General features: G+C 35.4%; 1 protein-coding gene across 1 annotated transcript; it reads right to left on the bottom strand.

Moving 5' to 3' along the window:
- LOC141684998 (uncharacterized) lies at nucleotides 1-6,399 on the bottom strand. The gene is made up of 3 exons (XM_074490148.1): nucleotides 6,153-6,399; nucleotides 4,581-5,918; nucleotides 1-617 (listed from the first exon to the last, which is right to left on the bottom strand). The coding sequence occupies exons 1-3, from the start codon at nucleotides 6,397-6,399 to the stop codon at nucleotides 1-3; spliced, it is 2,202 nt and encodes a 733-aa protein (XP_074346249.1).
- Nucleotides 6,400-16,168: the final 9,769 nt, after the last annotated feature.

The following is a 16,168-nucleotide window of genomic DNA, read 5'->3' as shown; positions in this document are numbered from 1 at the left end:
TCAAATAAAAAGAATCAATGATCTCCTCGGCAGAAATGTCTCCGCAATCTCCTTTTCAATATACACTATCAAATAATCCCTAAGAAATTCATCTTCCATTCGATTGTGAAGACTTGTTTTCACAATTTTCATAGCAGAAAAAGCTCGTTCAGATGTTGCAGTAGATGCTGGAAGAGTCAAGACAAGCCTAAATAGTCTATCAACTAATGGATACATGTCAGCTTTCCCTGTGGTTACCAATCCATGACATAAATCACCAAGAGTAGACAGATTCTTCAAATCTGGATGAACCGGAACATCTAACCCATAATGTTGTAGTTCACACTGTAGATGGATTTTTTCATCTCCCAAAAAATCTTCTGGATAAAACTTTTCAACTAACTTGCAAATGTTCTCTATGTTGAAAGACCTGTAACCATCCCTAGGATTTAGTGGTGCACTTAAAATGAGAAGCTCCGTTATTTGTTCACTGAATCTATTGTTTAGCTCCTGTAATTGTTGATCTATGGCAGCTGTAAAGATTTCTACTCGATAATGATGTTCCATTGTCACCATTTGCTTTTGTTTTCCTTGTCGACGAAGAGATTTAAGCACATCAAAGTGGGGAGCATTCATATCTGGAATCAAGATAGTATGTCGTTCACAAAATGATCTCACATTTTCTAAGAGACTCTCCCTGTAACGCCCGGGAAATATTATGTATTTATTTTTATCAATAAATAATTATTATGTGAGTTTATGTGAATTTTGGTGAATTATTTGATAATTGATATTAATATTTGGATGTTAATTTCTGATGAAAATGTGAAAATTTTAATTTTTAATTATCCAGAATTAAATCTAGATAATTTTGATATTTTTCTGGTAATTTTTGGATAATCATATGATTTTATAAGGATTTATAGAATTAACAATGATTATTTTTACATAATTATAAAATTACTTTTTAGAATCAGAAATTGTCCCACTTCAGTCGTTTTTGCGTTTTTACAACCCGAAACTCTTCCGAAAACTCCTTCCTAACCTAATCTGATAATTCTGAACACTTTTCATGTTTTGGCTTTTTCAATCCGGGGTATAGTTGGATCTGTAAGAGTCCTGGTGCGAAATTTTCGATACGCAAATCATTTTATATATCGATAAAAATCCATATTCTCAAAAGGCGAGACGTTATCACCTTAATTTCGTATAAAGTGTTTTATAGGAAGCTCTGTTTTGGTAATTATCCAATTCTGGTATTAAAATCGTATCGTCTTTTCAGTTACTTAGCGGCTAAGTAACCTATTTTCGGAACCGATCTGTAAATTTAATTATCAAATTATTTAATAAATAAAATATGTGATGGATCTGTCGGCTATGTGTCGCTGTATTATTAATTGTTTGTGATTTGTTGGACGCGAAGATTAATTTTATAATTAATTATCGAGCTGTATGAATTTAATTCATTTTAAAATAATTTTATTAAATATTTATTCTTATAGATGCTAAAATTGTTTCTAAAATTATTTTTATTATTTTATAATTTTATTTATTATTTTATAATTTTATTTATTATTTTTAGGAGTTTATAAAAATTTAGAAATCAATATTTTATTGATCATTTATCTTTAAATGATTTTCTGATCGCATTTAAGTGTAAATTCTGTATTAAATTCAGAATTGCTTTAAAAAATTACGAAATTGATGTTTTATTTGTTTCATAATATTTATAAAATACAAAAAAAAAATTATTTTAAACGATATTTTGGGTTACAGTTATTCGCAAATTATATCAGGATATTGTTAAATACGTAACAATCAGATAAGAAAAGAAAAGAAAAAAAATAATAAAATGAAAACCTAACTCTACCCCAAAATCCCCACCCCCTGTTATATCTCTTGTCCCTCTCGCCTCTTTCAATCGATCTCTCTCGCCTCTCAATTCTCTCTCGCGTCACTCTCTTTTCTCTCCTATATCTCTCGTTCTACTCCCTCCTCCTTCCTGTTCTTCCCCATGCCCCTGCTCCTGTTTCTTCTCCCCCGGTTTTCTCCTTTTCCGGTGATTTTACCGCCGCCTTGGTAATATTCCGGCCGTTGTTTCATTTTCCGGTTGATTGGCCTCAGTCATGTTTCTGGTTGCGTGCGTATATATATATATGTGTGTGTGTGTGTGTATGATGTGTGTATTGTGTACTGTGTGTGTTTGTGTTGACGTTGTGCCTGTGTGTGGTGGTCTGTGGTGGTGGTGTGGGTTCGACTGTGTTGCTTCCCGGTTTCTTCTCCGTTTTGCATGTGTAGCGCGTGGCTGTTAGATCATTTTTGATGTTATTTTATTAATTTTTCTGCAGGAAAAACTTATTCGAGTTATATTCATAAAATAAACATATTTTTCGTGCGGGAAATAATTATATTTAATCGGTAGAATTTACGTTGGAAACCCGGAATTAATCGGGTACACGTAAATTTTACCGCCGTCGACGATGAACTTTGGCGAGTCGACGGTGGACCGTGATGAATTAATTCTGAGTCCTAAATTATAAATAAATAAAAATAAAAAAATTAGTTTGTGAAATAAATTTCGAAATGAAATGAAAAATAAAACACGAATGAAAGTATGAATAAAAACAATTGAATTGTATCGGTGATTGGGGATGGCGAATGGTGGATTGGATTGATTGTTGTGTTGTGTTTTGACGTCGAAATGATTCGACGGGCAGGCCGATAAATAGAGGAAACGCTGCCCGATTTTCGGGAAAATTAATTCCGAAAATACGGGAACGTAACCTATAATTATCGGAGACGTCGAATAATCATATACAATTACATTATATGAACTGGACTATGATTGAGACAAGATAATTTATAAATAATCGATTACCCTGTTTTTCAAAATGACGAGTATACGTATTTTCTAGAAAATAAATATCGAACCGAATTTCGAAGATGTGAACCATAATTTCTATGTGTATTTCGATAATACATATAAATATGAATTTGGTTATGAAATCGTATGGGTAGAATGGGGTGACGATTTGATGTTAAGCTTAAGCGGTTATCTGAATTAGGGTATTTTAACCCTGTAGGTTTAGACAGAAGACCCGAGACGTGACATCGGACTAGGAACGATCTAGTGATTAGACGTCGAGATCAACGAAGTTCCAACCAAAGGGTCTGAATGTCGGGATCGAATCCAGAATGGAATAGTAGTTTGACGATAAAGCCAAACGATCACGTCGAATCGAAGTCAACTAGTAATAGCGATTGAAGTTTATTGAGACAAGTATTCCAGAACATTCTTTTACATACTGCAAGTATTCTGAATTTTTTTTAAATACTGCAAATATTATTCGCTCCTATTCTAAGTTCAGAATAGTTAGCTGTTTTATATTTCGATGCAATTACTCTAATTATGCACGTTCCTTTTCATTATTGTTCCTATAATTCGATTGCTCTCGTGAGCAAATACCCATTCTTTCGGGTTATTTTGCGAACCCTGAATTGGGATGTTTTGACTTCAAAATGGTTTGACATCAAAACACTCTACGGGCTGGATAGTGATACTTTGGGGATTAAGTTTTACTTAATCCTAAGGACCGAAACATAATCGGTGCCTTGAGATGGGCTGTAGTGCCTGGGGACCCGACTGGATCTATATAGGTAAGTATAAATCTGCACTGTATCCTAAATGATCAGCAGGGTATAAGTGTGAACTAGTGTCCAGTCTAATTTATTGTTGATCACCATCAATGGCCTTCCTTCTTGAAATAAAATGTGATTATGGATTAAAGTTATTCTTTCTTAACACTCAGTTTTGGGAAATTACAATGTTTCTAAATAAATTCGAGGTTCAGATTGTTGCTGCAGCATTAGTTGCGCAGTGACAATTAGAATCTTGAATGAATTGAGATCTTCTTAATTATTCAATCCGTCCTTATCAGGCTGGTTTAGCAGGCTAAGTTATGAAAACTTAGTCGATAATGATGGATACTGAATAGTTAGGAATTTCTTGAACGTCGTTTTATAATTAGTTATTGCATTCGTTGCTCAAGTATGAAGTGTTACCAGGAGCTATTTTGAAAATACGCTATCTCTGAAGCTCTTATAAAAATGTCGTTATTCCCTATGTGATTTATAGCAATGCAAATCAAATTGATTTTAAATAGATGAAGTATATCCTTTAAATGATTTCGTGTTTCGCTCTTCAAAATACTTCAGAGATTTTGTCCGGAAGTTTTTCTTTGATATTAATGTTGAAACTCAAAATATATACTTGCTGGGCAGTTTTGGCTCACTCTTGCTTTGTAAATTCTTATTTCTGCCTGAAATAGATAAAGATTAAAGTGAATAGCTTTGATAGACAGCAGAAGTTAGAGAAATTTCTGTTGCGAGAGATTGAAGGTGTAAGAAGAATGTGACAAGAGCATTAGTTCAAAGGTATTTACACTTGTATTATAGTTAAAGTGAGTTATAGAAGGTTAGATTCTTGTTTCATACCATAACCTGTAAACGATCCGAATTCAAGGGGTTATTTATTTATTTCTTTATTTTATGTAATGATTGTTTAGTGACACCAAATCTTGACCCCGGATTTGGGACGTTACACTCCCAACCATCACTTCTCAATTTTTGAATCAACATCTTTGTAGTAGAAACCAGATACATGGCATTTAAAATATCTTGAGACTTTTGTTGTAATGCTCGACAAAGTAGATTGGTAATAGCCATTATCTCCTTAACCACATGTAAAATAAACACAGATTCATAAGACATTAACATTTTAATAGCACTTAAAGCATCACCTCGTTGAGAAAAAGTTGTCCCTTGAGCAGCAACGTCAATTAAAACCGAGCGAGTAGCACCATACATTCTTATCAAACTACATATAGCAGTGAAATGTGAACTCCATCTAGTATCTCCGGGACGTTTTAATGTTCCAATTTGATTGAGACCTTTACCTGTTTGAATCTCTTCTATTTCCTTTAAATGTTCAATTTCAGCAATTTGATTAGCTTGCAACTCATCATGCCGCTTAGAAGAACTAGTAACCGCATTGATAATAAAGACCATATTTTGAAAGAAAGTGTGAATCTGAGGTACTTCTCTTGTTGCAGCCACAAGTGCTAATTGTAATTGATGTGCTAGACAATGAATGTAATATGCATAAGGACAATCTTTAAGAAACAAGGCTTGCAGCCCATTCCACTCACCACGCATATTACTGGCACCATCATATCCTCGACCTCTTATGTTCTTGACATTAAGATTATGATGAGACAAAATAGCACATATTTCAGTCTTTAAAGTTAAAGAAGTTGTATCTTTAACATGGACTAAATCCAAGAAACGCTCCCTCACAAAGCCGCTTTTATTAACGAACCTAACCACAATAGCCATTTGCTCCCTTTTAGAAATATCTCTAAATTCATCCACAATCAAACAATATTTTGCATCATCAATCTCATCACAAATTAAATCTTGCACTTTCCTAGCAAAAACATGTAAAAGTTCTTTTTGAATTTTTGGTGAAGTGTATTTGGCATTTTTGGGGGCTTTATCTAAAATTATTTCTTCTACTTGAGGATTGTAAGAAGCCAAAAGTTTTAACATCTCAAGAAAATTACCCTGATTCTTCGAGTTGCAGCTTTCATCATGTCCTCTGAATGCACAAGCTTGGAATGTCAACCATTTGATTGCATCTATCGATGTTTTAAGACGCATTCGATTTCGTTTGATCTCTTCTGCACTTTGTTTCTCCACTATCTTCTTCAAGTGACAAGGATGATTTTTAAGATTATAATAACATTTAGCCACAAAATTATGAGCTGAATTAGAACCATCTCCTTTCCCAACATGACATCTAAAAGCACAATCTTTTCCATTGTTTACTTTTCTCCAACTGTTAAACCCCTTGACAGTAAAAGTATTCGAGCCACACCTTCCTAATGGATTTTTAGCAAAAAGAAAACAATAAAAACAATATGCTGCATCTTTTTATGGGGAGTACTCTAACCAAGGAAATTTATCAAACCAACTCTTTTGAAATCGACGGGGATGATTTTCTGGACAAGATAAGGGATAAACTTGCACAGGTTGATATGGGCCAAGATCAATGTATGCTCTCCTAATTAAATCTTTTTTATTTGGATGATAAGTCTCAATTTGTTTCCGCAAACCAGGATCACGTATTAACGAATTGAAATCAATAATTTCATCAGTGTTCTCAGAATCAATACCTTCATTAACAATCTCTGGATTTTGAGGATTTTGCTCGGAGTTTCTGTTTATCTCACCAAAAATCAGAGGCTCAACTCCATCTCCAGTGACTTCAATTGAGGCGGCAGAAGGTTCTTCATCTTCACAAGTAGTTGTTTGCTTCTTCTTGGGTTGAAAATAGGATGTAATCTCTTTTCTCTTACTCATATTTACGGATTAGATGCAAAGGTAGAGTAGATAAAGAGAGATGATATTAGAGATTGTAATTTTGTAACTTGTATGTATAGTGTGTATTGGGGGTTTTGGGACCGGAGCAGAACAACTGAACAAGTATGTTCTTTTTTTAGACTTTAGTTTTAGGCATCTTTTTTTTATTTCAAATTGTACTATCTTTATCTTATATGTTTATTTATTAATTATTAAGATTAATGAACAAATTCCATGATTTCCATCTAATCAATATTATTTTGAATGAAATAATTAACAAAATCAATAAAAATTTTGTATAATCAATTCTCAATTTCAATTTTTTTTTAAATCTAGGGGCACCAAAAAAAATTTTGATAGTAAATTTTAAAATTTTATATTAAAATTTTGGGGTTATTCCGCAGTTGGCGGGGACCGGGGCTCCCTTCGGTCCTCCCCTGGTTTCGATATTTTCCAAGTATTTGAAACCTTGTTTAATGCTCTGAAAAGACTAATTGGATTACGAAACAATTATGTAAGGTGGATTAGGAAGTTGGTAAAGTATTCGCGAAAGAGTCGCCTTAAAATTCGTAATGGTTAATTTATTAAAATTAGTGGAGCCGAGGGTACGCGAGCGATTAATGCAAATCATTAAGCGTATAAGCGACCGTAAGCGACCGTCAGGGTATGAGTGAGTTTTGACTAGTTTCTTAAGCGACCGTGGTCTAATTCCGGCTTATGTTGTTCTTCATAGGTTACCGGACCCACTCTAAGCTTAAGTCTATCCCGGAACACTCAGGCAAGTTTTCTAGCCGTTATACTGTTGTTGTGATGTAAATATATATATGCATTATCTTGCGATAAGTGCATGATTGTTATTAGCAAATCTTACGATATATTGGAGCATGTTAATATGATATATATATATATATATGCATGCCTGTTTCATAATCTTGATATCTTATTGTTGATTCAATTGATTATAAACTGCATAATACCTATGCTAGAGATAAGCCGTAGCGTATACCCTTAGTATAGGGGACCCAGAGTCGAACATTTTTCTAAACCGGGAGGCGATGTTCCCGAGTATATTATATATATATTGTTTTCAAAACTATTAATCGAATAATGTTTATCCGATAGTTTTATATTATATGGGAATATTATTTTTTTGAATATTCATTTAAGGTCCCTATTACGATCAAAAACTAGTTTAATTATTAAATAGAGTTTCTAGTTATGAAACTTATTTTATTTCTATTAATAAATCAATATTAGTCTGAATATTCATTCGAGGACTTATGACTCCACTTATTTTATTTAATGAATATTAGTCTGAATATTCATTCGAGGACTTATGACTCCGCTTATTTTATTAAATAATATTCCTTTTTTTCTTAAAGAATAATGTGTAATATTCGCCAAGTATTCGGAAAATGATTAATACTATCAAATCATTCTTACTTTAAATATTTCCAGAGATTATTTTCAAACTTTATTAAAACTATTTTTGGAAAGTTAGAGCAGATCCCAAAACTCGTTTTCAAATTTAAGATCATCCTTTCGAAGGGGATTTAAATACTCGCTTAAAAATCTGAGGGATCCGGCTCCGTGATGTATTTTTATATTCGCAACATGGTTGCTGTTTTTATAAAAGAGTTTTTGATTACTTACCCAACACTCGGGAAGTAAAATTCTTGGAATAAGTTAATCCATTAATAGGCATCGCCTGGGAAATATCAGTGAGTTTTCCTTTCCAACTAGATACGACTTCTTGGTGGAGTCGTATCAACAAGTTTTTACTTGGGGAAAAGGGGGACGAGCTTTACATTTCAGAGTCATGGATTTCATCTGAAATAGGAGTGGCGTAAGTGGTCGAGTGGCGCCGGCCCAGCCTTATTATATTGGCCCCAAATGGCCCGGAAGTTCCGCTAAGATGCTCCATTCCTTAGGAGTCCAGTGTTCGTTTGACAAGTAAATGCGTTGTTCTCCTCAACCTGTAGAAAATGGTGGGGTTGCACTACTGCGACTGATCATCATGAGTGGTCTTCCTGGCGCGGCAAACTCCCGTAATGAGTTCATCATCCAGTTGGATATTTCTGCAACACTACCCAGAGCACTTCGATAGAAAGGCTACGGTTGGGTGATTATCGAGTGTTGGCAGGGTCGAGTTTTCAAAATGATATTTTCATCAAATGAAGTATCTCGTAACTTCATTTCATTTTAATGATATTTCAGAGATTGATTCTATACAAGTTTTGTCTTGTAACTTCATCTGCGGGATGAACTATTTATACCTTGAACGGTGGTAGTTCAAGTAGTATTCGAAAAAAGATATAAGTATATTGGAGTATCTCGTAACTTCATCTTTTCAACTTATACCTAATTAATGATTATCTTATACATGACAAAGATTTTCAGAAAAACGTTGAGACAAGGTTAGATATATGAGATCACCTTGCAATGATATTTTTATACACTTAAAAACTGGAACTCTGTGTATATTATATATGTCAGAGGATTTCAAAGATTTTGAAAAGTATATATGTGTATATATACTGAATATTTTGTGACTTCGTCGCATTAAGATATCAAACTTGGTTCATTTCTGCTTGACCAAGACTTTCATGAGTACTATGAAGATGCTCATATATGTTAATTATTATATATATTATTTCGGTGGGGTTGTTGCTCACCCTTGCTTTCTTCTTTCATCACACAACAACATATAAAAAAGATGAACAGGACCAAGCTCCCAATTCGTGAGCGGATAGTAAACGTTCCGCAGTTTCCTGTAGGTGTTGATGCCGCTGTAGCCGAGGTAGGAACTACCAATAGGCTAGATTTTGAACTGTTGATGTACCAGACTTATGTATATTATGAATTGTAATAATGGCAAAGAATATGTAAATTTATTCAGAAACCCTTTTGAGGTGTAATGACTTATAATTGGGGAATAAAATGACTTGTGTTATTCTTGGTATTCATCTATGAGACTATAACTTGTGGTGTGTGTGTGTGTATATATTGTGGGGTCACAGTACGCAGTAGTTGGTTGTTTATTAAGATTAAGTGTTATTAAGGGAAATGGAACTCGTGACGACCCGGATCCCCGACCCCGGATTTCGGGGTGTTACAAAAATGGTAAGAGAGCTAAGAGTTATAAAATTCAGAAATGATGCGTCGTTAAAATGATAAGTTCAATAAGATAATAAGAACTCTTGCCAAGTTCATAGTCGGACTACCTAACGTAGTACTGACAATTAAAACCCTTACGGGAACCCTTATAAATATCATGATAGAAGCGTAGTTTGTTATCGTATATGGTAGTGGGACTGCGAACCCTGAAGTTTAAGAGTAATAATACGATGATTTTTACTATATATTGGGGATCAGATTGTGGATCCAATGGAGCACCCTAACGAGGGACCAGATGATGTTTATATTAAGGATATAGCAATTAAGGATGTTATCCCAAAAGGGATTGTTGCTGAGAAAGGATCCCGTGGAGGATCCTGACAAGAATGAAGAAAGGACCGCTAAGGAATTGATGACCGTGGTTAGGGCGACTACCAGAGGTAGGATTGGCTGGTTATTACCGTAGGTTCGTTCAAGTTCGCAAAGGTAGCAGCCCCTTTAATGCGGCTTACTCGTAAGACTGAGAAGTTTGAATGGACAGAGAAATGCGAGAACAGTTTTCAAGAACTGAAGCAAAGATTGGTGACGACCCCTATGTTGTCGTTGTCGGACGGAAAAGGAGATTTTGTGATTTGTAGTGACGCTTCGCATAAGGAATTAGGGTGCTTCTTATACAGCACGGCAAGGTAATCGCGTATGCGTCAAGACAATTAAGGGAATATAAATTCGATATCCCACCCATGATCTTGGGCTCACGAAAATAGATTTGCCCTAAAGGTTGGAGGTACTACTTGTATGGATAGAAGTGCGAGATTTACAAAAACCATAAGAGCTCAAGTATATTTCCACGCAGATAGAGCTCAACATGTGCCAGAGGAGGTGGTTAGGGCTAATCAAGGATTACGATTATGAGATTCTTTATCATCCAGGGGAAGCCAATGTGGTGGCTGACGCCCTTAGTAGAAAGGAGAGACTCAATATGATAATGTCTTTTGAAGAGTTGATAAGAGATTTCGAGAAAATAAAAATAGAAGTGAAGGTAACCGGAGCCGGTACCGAAAAGCTGTTTGAGATTGCAATGCAACCCGAATAATTGGAAAAGATCAGATTATACCAAGAAAAAGTGATGAATGAAGGCAGAGATCCACTGACGGGAGAAAAGATTGATATCGAGAAAGATGATAAGGGAATAATGAGGTATTCCTACAGAATTTGGGTTCCAAACGTTCAAGAGCTTAAGGACGGGATCTTAGATTAAAACCATAGTTCGAGGAATAAGATTTAAGACAAAACCTGAATGTGATAGTCAGGGAGGTCGCCATCAAAAAAAAGAAGGAACCCATAACATAATGAAGTGGAAAACATGGATTTTAACGTATAAGATAACCCCGATTATGGGAGAAGGATGAAACATTTCATATTGAGAAAACAGAAGTCGAGCAAGATAGGGAGAACCAGGACGGTACTCCTATTGGGCAATCCATGGACCTTCCTAAACAAAACTTATACTTTTATCCCCAACCACCACCTTGAGGAAACAATGCGGTGGGAAATTCTTTCAGGACCTTTAAGTCGCTAAGCTCTCAGAGTTCCATAGAACAAGTTGACCCAGTCGAGGCAAGAGCCTGGCTAAAGGAAATAGAGGAATCATTTGAGATCCTAAATGATTGACGAAGTGCAAAAGACTGTTTTTTCCACTTACCTTCCTAAGAGAGAGGCCACGCGCTGGTAGAAGGCTAAGGAAGATAGAGAGAAAGTGTAGAAGTTTTAAAACCAGGGCAGAGGCGGACAAGCATGATGAATCATGAATCTAGGTTGTGAAAGTTGTCAAGGTTCGTCTGAAGGACACGAATCCAGAATGATGGGATGTTTGAAGTTAATGGTCATGTTGTGTTGGTTCATGAAATGGTTGTAATAGAAATGAAAATAAAAGACTGAAAGGGGAAGAGTATAAAGGGATATAAAGGAAATAGAGTTGAGAAGCGATAAGGGAGTTAGGTATGTGAAACCCTAAGAAACCCTAGCAATAATATAGAGAAGTTTGTCATCATCAACGCGATGGTGACTGATCATGAGATAAAGTTAAGGTTTGAAGGCATAAGCGATACGTATAATTAATCCCCTTTAAGTTGATAGTATTCGATGAAAATTTGAGATAAACTGATGTATTAATAAGGAAACACAGATGGAATGAGGAGAGGGGATAACAAGAATTTAGGAAAATGAGATGAAGGAAGTGACCTTCAAAAATGTGAAGTGTATGTAACACCTGTGGCTTGATGCCCAAAAGGGAGACTCTAGGTATAAAAGGTATTTCAACATTGAGATGACTGTTGAGATAAATAATAGAGGTAAATGAATAGTTAAAACTAAGAAGTTCACGTTGAACACGCCCAATATCTTCCAGAACATCCCTGTTATCATTACTAAATCAGGAAAGAAAAGCGGATAACCGTTGTTATCTTTTGGAGGCCATATGGATTGACCTTATTTTGAATAAGGATGTTATTGTGAAATTAGGCATAGACAATCGAGGTGAGAATGATTGAATAAGATACCCTTATCAGGGATATATGACTAGATTTATCTATAGAATGATGCAAGTACCTTTTAAAGGTGGAATTAAGGATAAAACCTCGATAACTTGAGATGAACCATGGGGGGAATGCATAAAGGTTGGCATTTTACCCTTAATAGGGGCATTATGAGTTTGGGTAGTATGGAATGAAGGACTAAGGCAACGACAACCTTTAAAGATCAGTGGAGAAAGTTTTCAGAACTATATAGACAATGGTTCTAGTATTAGTAAATGGTATCTTGATATGCCCTGTACCCAGGGTGTACATGATGAAGGATTCAAGGATAACCTTAGAGGTCTTACGAGGAGAAAGGTAATATTCAAAGTTCTAAAGAATTGAAATTTTGATAAAGGAAATATGATGTAATTATAATAATGCCAAGTGGGGCACGTGTTAAACCATGAGAAAGTATGGATCAAATTAGTAAAGGTCGAAATTGTTTAAGGCAATTAGGACCTAAGATAAAAAAACGCCTGAGTATGATTGAGAGTCAGTCGTGACAATGTTCACATCTGAAGACCGAGGCAATAACTTATGGAAAAATGGTGGTATTTTTTCTCACCAAAGCTTAAGGAAGAGCATTTTCACACAAGAAGTGATTGGAAATGAGGTAGAAAATTTAGTTGAAGATCGTTCTAAAGACATTGATTATAAGGAACTATTACTATCAGGAAAGGCCAATGAGGTGGCCGACACTCTAAGTGTAAGAGAGCAATTATAGGCGCTCGTGCCAGAGGAATACAGTGATGATAGTTAAAGCCAGGGCCATGTTATAAAAGGACTGAATAAACCTTTGAGCTTCATGTCTCCTAATATAGACATATGATTATTGATGGTATTAACCTGCTATCGTTGCTTGGATTAAATCTCTTCTGCAATTTTATCTTCTTTGAGTCTTATAGACGTCAAGTCAGGAGATGTCCTTCATGGATCACAAATGGTGATTATGCTACCTCCTTAGAAGATTTTGATACGGCGGGTATGGACTCCGTATGATTAGCTATTGAGATTCCAAGGAAAACGAATGACTACAGTAGGTCAATGGTGGACCATAGTAATGCAGCAATGATTCTGCGAGTAATGAGCCGATTACAACCGTGAGAGTTGTATTGGAATGGATGTTGAGATTGAGTACAACTAATCGGGTCGTGGTGTTGTATAAGTTATTAATGATAGACCAACTAAGCCGAACATTTACCTATGATATATTTATTCCTTCTTATCGATAAAGAGTAGTATTACCCATACGAAGAAGGTTGCGGTATAGAAATGGATTCTAGTAACGATGAGGTCTAGAATGAATTCCCAGATTCGATTTTCGTTGTCGAAGGAGTTTCAAGGACGATTGTGTATAAGCTCGAGCAAGAGCATGGGTCCCTAGAATGATGGACGGAATAGCAAAAATATTTAGGCATGTGGAATGCGATGCTATAATACTTAATATTGATATATATACATATATATTTTGTTCTCCTCTGACAAACCTCTATAGTTCAGAGATAGATTCCAAGCCAGATATTTTGTGGTAGTAATTTTTTTATATAATGCTCATAAATTCGTTCTTTTCTCTCCTTTTCATTTTGTATAAGCTGAGAAGAACAACCCTTCCAGAAGGGGAGGTATTGCCGAATGACTATCTATCTGTGTGATAGAAGCCTAGTAGGATACCACATATTGTTTAATTGCTTGTCAATTACTAGAGGTGGGCCACCTTCTGTACTAACTATGCAACAGAACAAGTGTTCATGATCATAGTGATCTCTCAATAAATTCCTTTACTTCTATATGATTGATCAAGCTTTCAAAGATAGAAGCATCTTGAAAAGGAGTACTGTAAGTGCGTTGTCTTCGAAATCGAAATATGTTCCCGGTACTAAGGTCGACGAAATAAATACAAGGATATAGAACGATAGAGAGTAACATTATAGCCAGAATGGTATTATGAACAAAAGATAGTAACACTTACGAACAAGAAAAGAAGGAGTATTGAGAAGCAAAAGCTATAGTGCTAGAAGCTATGATGAGAGTCTGTGCAATAGACTTGAAAGAATTTGGAATGATCATTTATCGCGGATTGAGTTTTCTTACGACAATAGATCATATGTCAGTATCAAGATGTCGCCTTATGAGATCCTTGAGGGAAGACAATGTCGATCTCCCTTATGTTAGGATGAAGTTGTAGAGCGCAAGATGCTCGGACCAGCAGTAGTCCAAAGGACCAAGGATATAATAGATCTAATCAGAGAACGGCCGGTAGTAGCCCAAGATGGACATAAGAAGTATGCTGATTTGACAACGAAAGGACAAGGAGTATGAAGTAGGGGACCTAGTGTTGTGAAAGGTACCCCTTGGAAAGCCTTGGAAAGGATTGATGAGGTTCGGAAAGAAAGGAAAGCTAAGTCCACAATTTGTTGGACCATTGGAGATATTAAGACGTATTGGGAAGTTAGCATATGATCTAGCCCTACCCCCGAACCTGTAGCAAGTTCATAACGTGTTCCACGTATCAATGTTAAGGAAGTGTAATCTGGATGCTAGAAAAATAGGGGCATATGAGCGCATAGACATGCAACCAGACGTAACCTATATGGAGCAACCAAGAAGGGTTATAGATCGAAAAGTACAAGTGCTTAGGAGAAGGGTTATCAAACTAGTTAGAGTTTGGTGGTAGAACCACAATATGGGAAAATTTACTTGAGAATTAGAAAGTGCAATGCTAAGAGAGTATCCCTATTCATTTTCTATCTGATTCCGGGACGGAATCCTTTTAAGGATGGGAGACTGTAATAACCCCAATTTTTGGAATTTTTGAAACATTGATGAATAGTAACTTTTTGCTGATGATGATGATTAAGGAAAATTATCAGACCACGCTATATAGGTGTACTGTTATGGAAATTCTAAGATCGTATTAGTATTTCATAAAGTAAATGAGTGTATGTAAAGATCGTCAGAATCAAAATTCGAACACTTTGATTTTTCCCGAAAATCCACCAGATACCGAAAGAATTGAGTATAAGGTAACATTATTAACAGGATTTAAATTCAAGGGATTATAAGAGATGATCATAAAAGGAATATAAAATATTGAGAAAGGTTTAAGGGAAACCAAGTCATAAGATCCCGGATATGATCCCTCAAACGACGAACGAGAACGAAAGTTAAGCGAACCGTAAAACAAATACGCAACCAAGAGATAAGTTTGTACAAGAATCCAAGATATTATGACATCATCAAACCACAAGACAAAGACATATGTCAAATAGATGACACAAGCAGGATGACATAAGCATGATAAGGGGTTTTGTTTTGTTGGTTGATTTTGGGCCATGTAAAATTTACCATGTTAGATATATTTGTGATGTCATGTCTAATCTGATTTGTTTAGTTTCAGAACTTAGTATCAGAACTTAACTGGAAATCAGAACTTACTGAAGACAGAAAGTTATCAGAACTTAAGGTGTCAGAACTTATATCAGGACTTAAGTGCGGGTACACTTTAGATAAGGAAAGCAGCTGATTTACAGGAGAGGATCTGGATTAAACAAGTAAAGATATGCATGAAGAATTGGACAGCTATAGGACTGTAGTAGATAATCTCTGATTGATGTATTTTAGGAAACATAATATATCATATCAATTAGGAGATATCTTGTGACTGTGTAGTATATAAACACATATTAGGGTTTACACTATAAGTATTATCATTCACGAGAATATTATTCATTATAATCCTAGAAGCTCTTACTGATATCATACATCACTGAGAGAGTAGTTTAACCTACTTTGTAACAGAGTTTATTATATTGAATAAACTTGATTATTGTTACATATTTATGTTCTAGGTCGATTTGATTATATAAAGACTATATTCAACCCCTTCTATAGTATTGTGTGACCTAACAAGTGATATCAGAGCATTTCTGTTAACACACATACAGTAAGATCCAAATAATAATCATGTCTGATCAATCAAAAACACAAGACCCTCATGAACCTGCAAAGATTCAACCATTCAAAACACCAGTAGATATGAAACCATCAGGGTTCCTATGCTCAGGGTGTTTGAGTAC

Source organism: Apium graveolens, chromosome 1 (assembly GCF_009905375.1).
Source record: "Apium graveolens cultivar Ventura chromosome 1, ASM990537v1, whole genome shotgun sequence".
NCBI classification, from domain to species: domain Eukaryota; kingdom Viridiplantae; phylum Streptophyta; class Magnoliopsida; order Apiales; family Apiaceae; genus Apium; species Apium graveolens.
The sequence above is the reverse complement of the archived record's forward strand: the minus strand, read 5'-3'. Positions and strand labels throughout refer to the sequence as shown.

What these genes read in the sequence shown, in the direction of transcription:
- LOC141684998 (XM_074490148.1), bottom strand. Translation starts at nt 6,399, where the DNA reads ATGAGTAAGAGAAAAGAGATTACATCCTATTTTCAACCCAAGAAGAAG. An exon ending in TTCGTTAATACGTGATCCTG is followed by an intron (nt 5,919 to 6,152) that starts GTTTGCGGAAAC and finishes AAAATCCATTAG; the next exon opens with GAAGGTGTGGCTCGAATACT. An exon ending in GAGAAGTGATGGTTGGGAGT is followed by an intron (nt 618 to 4,580) that starts GTAACGTCCCAA and finishes TCTTGATTCCAG; the next exon opens with ATATGAATGCTCCCCACTTT.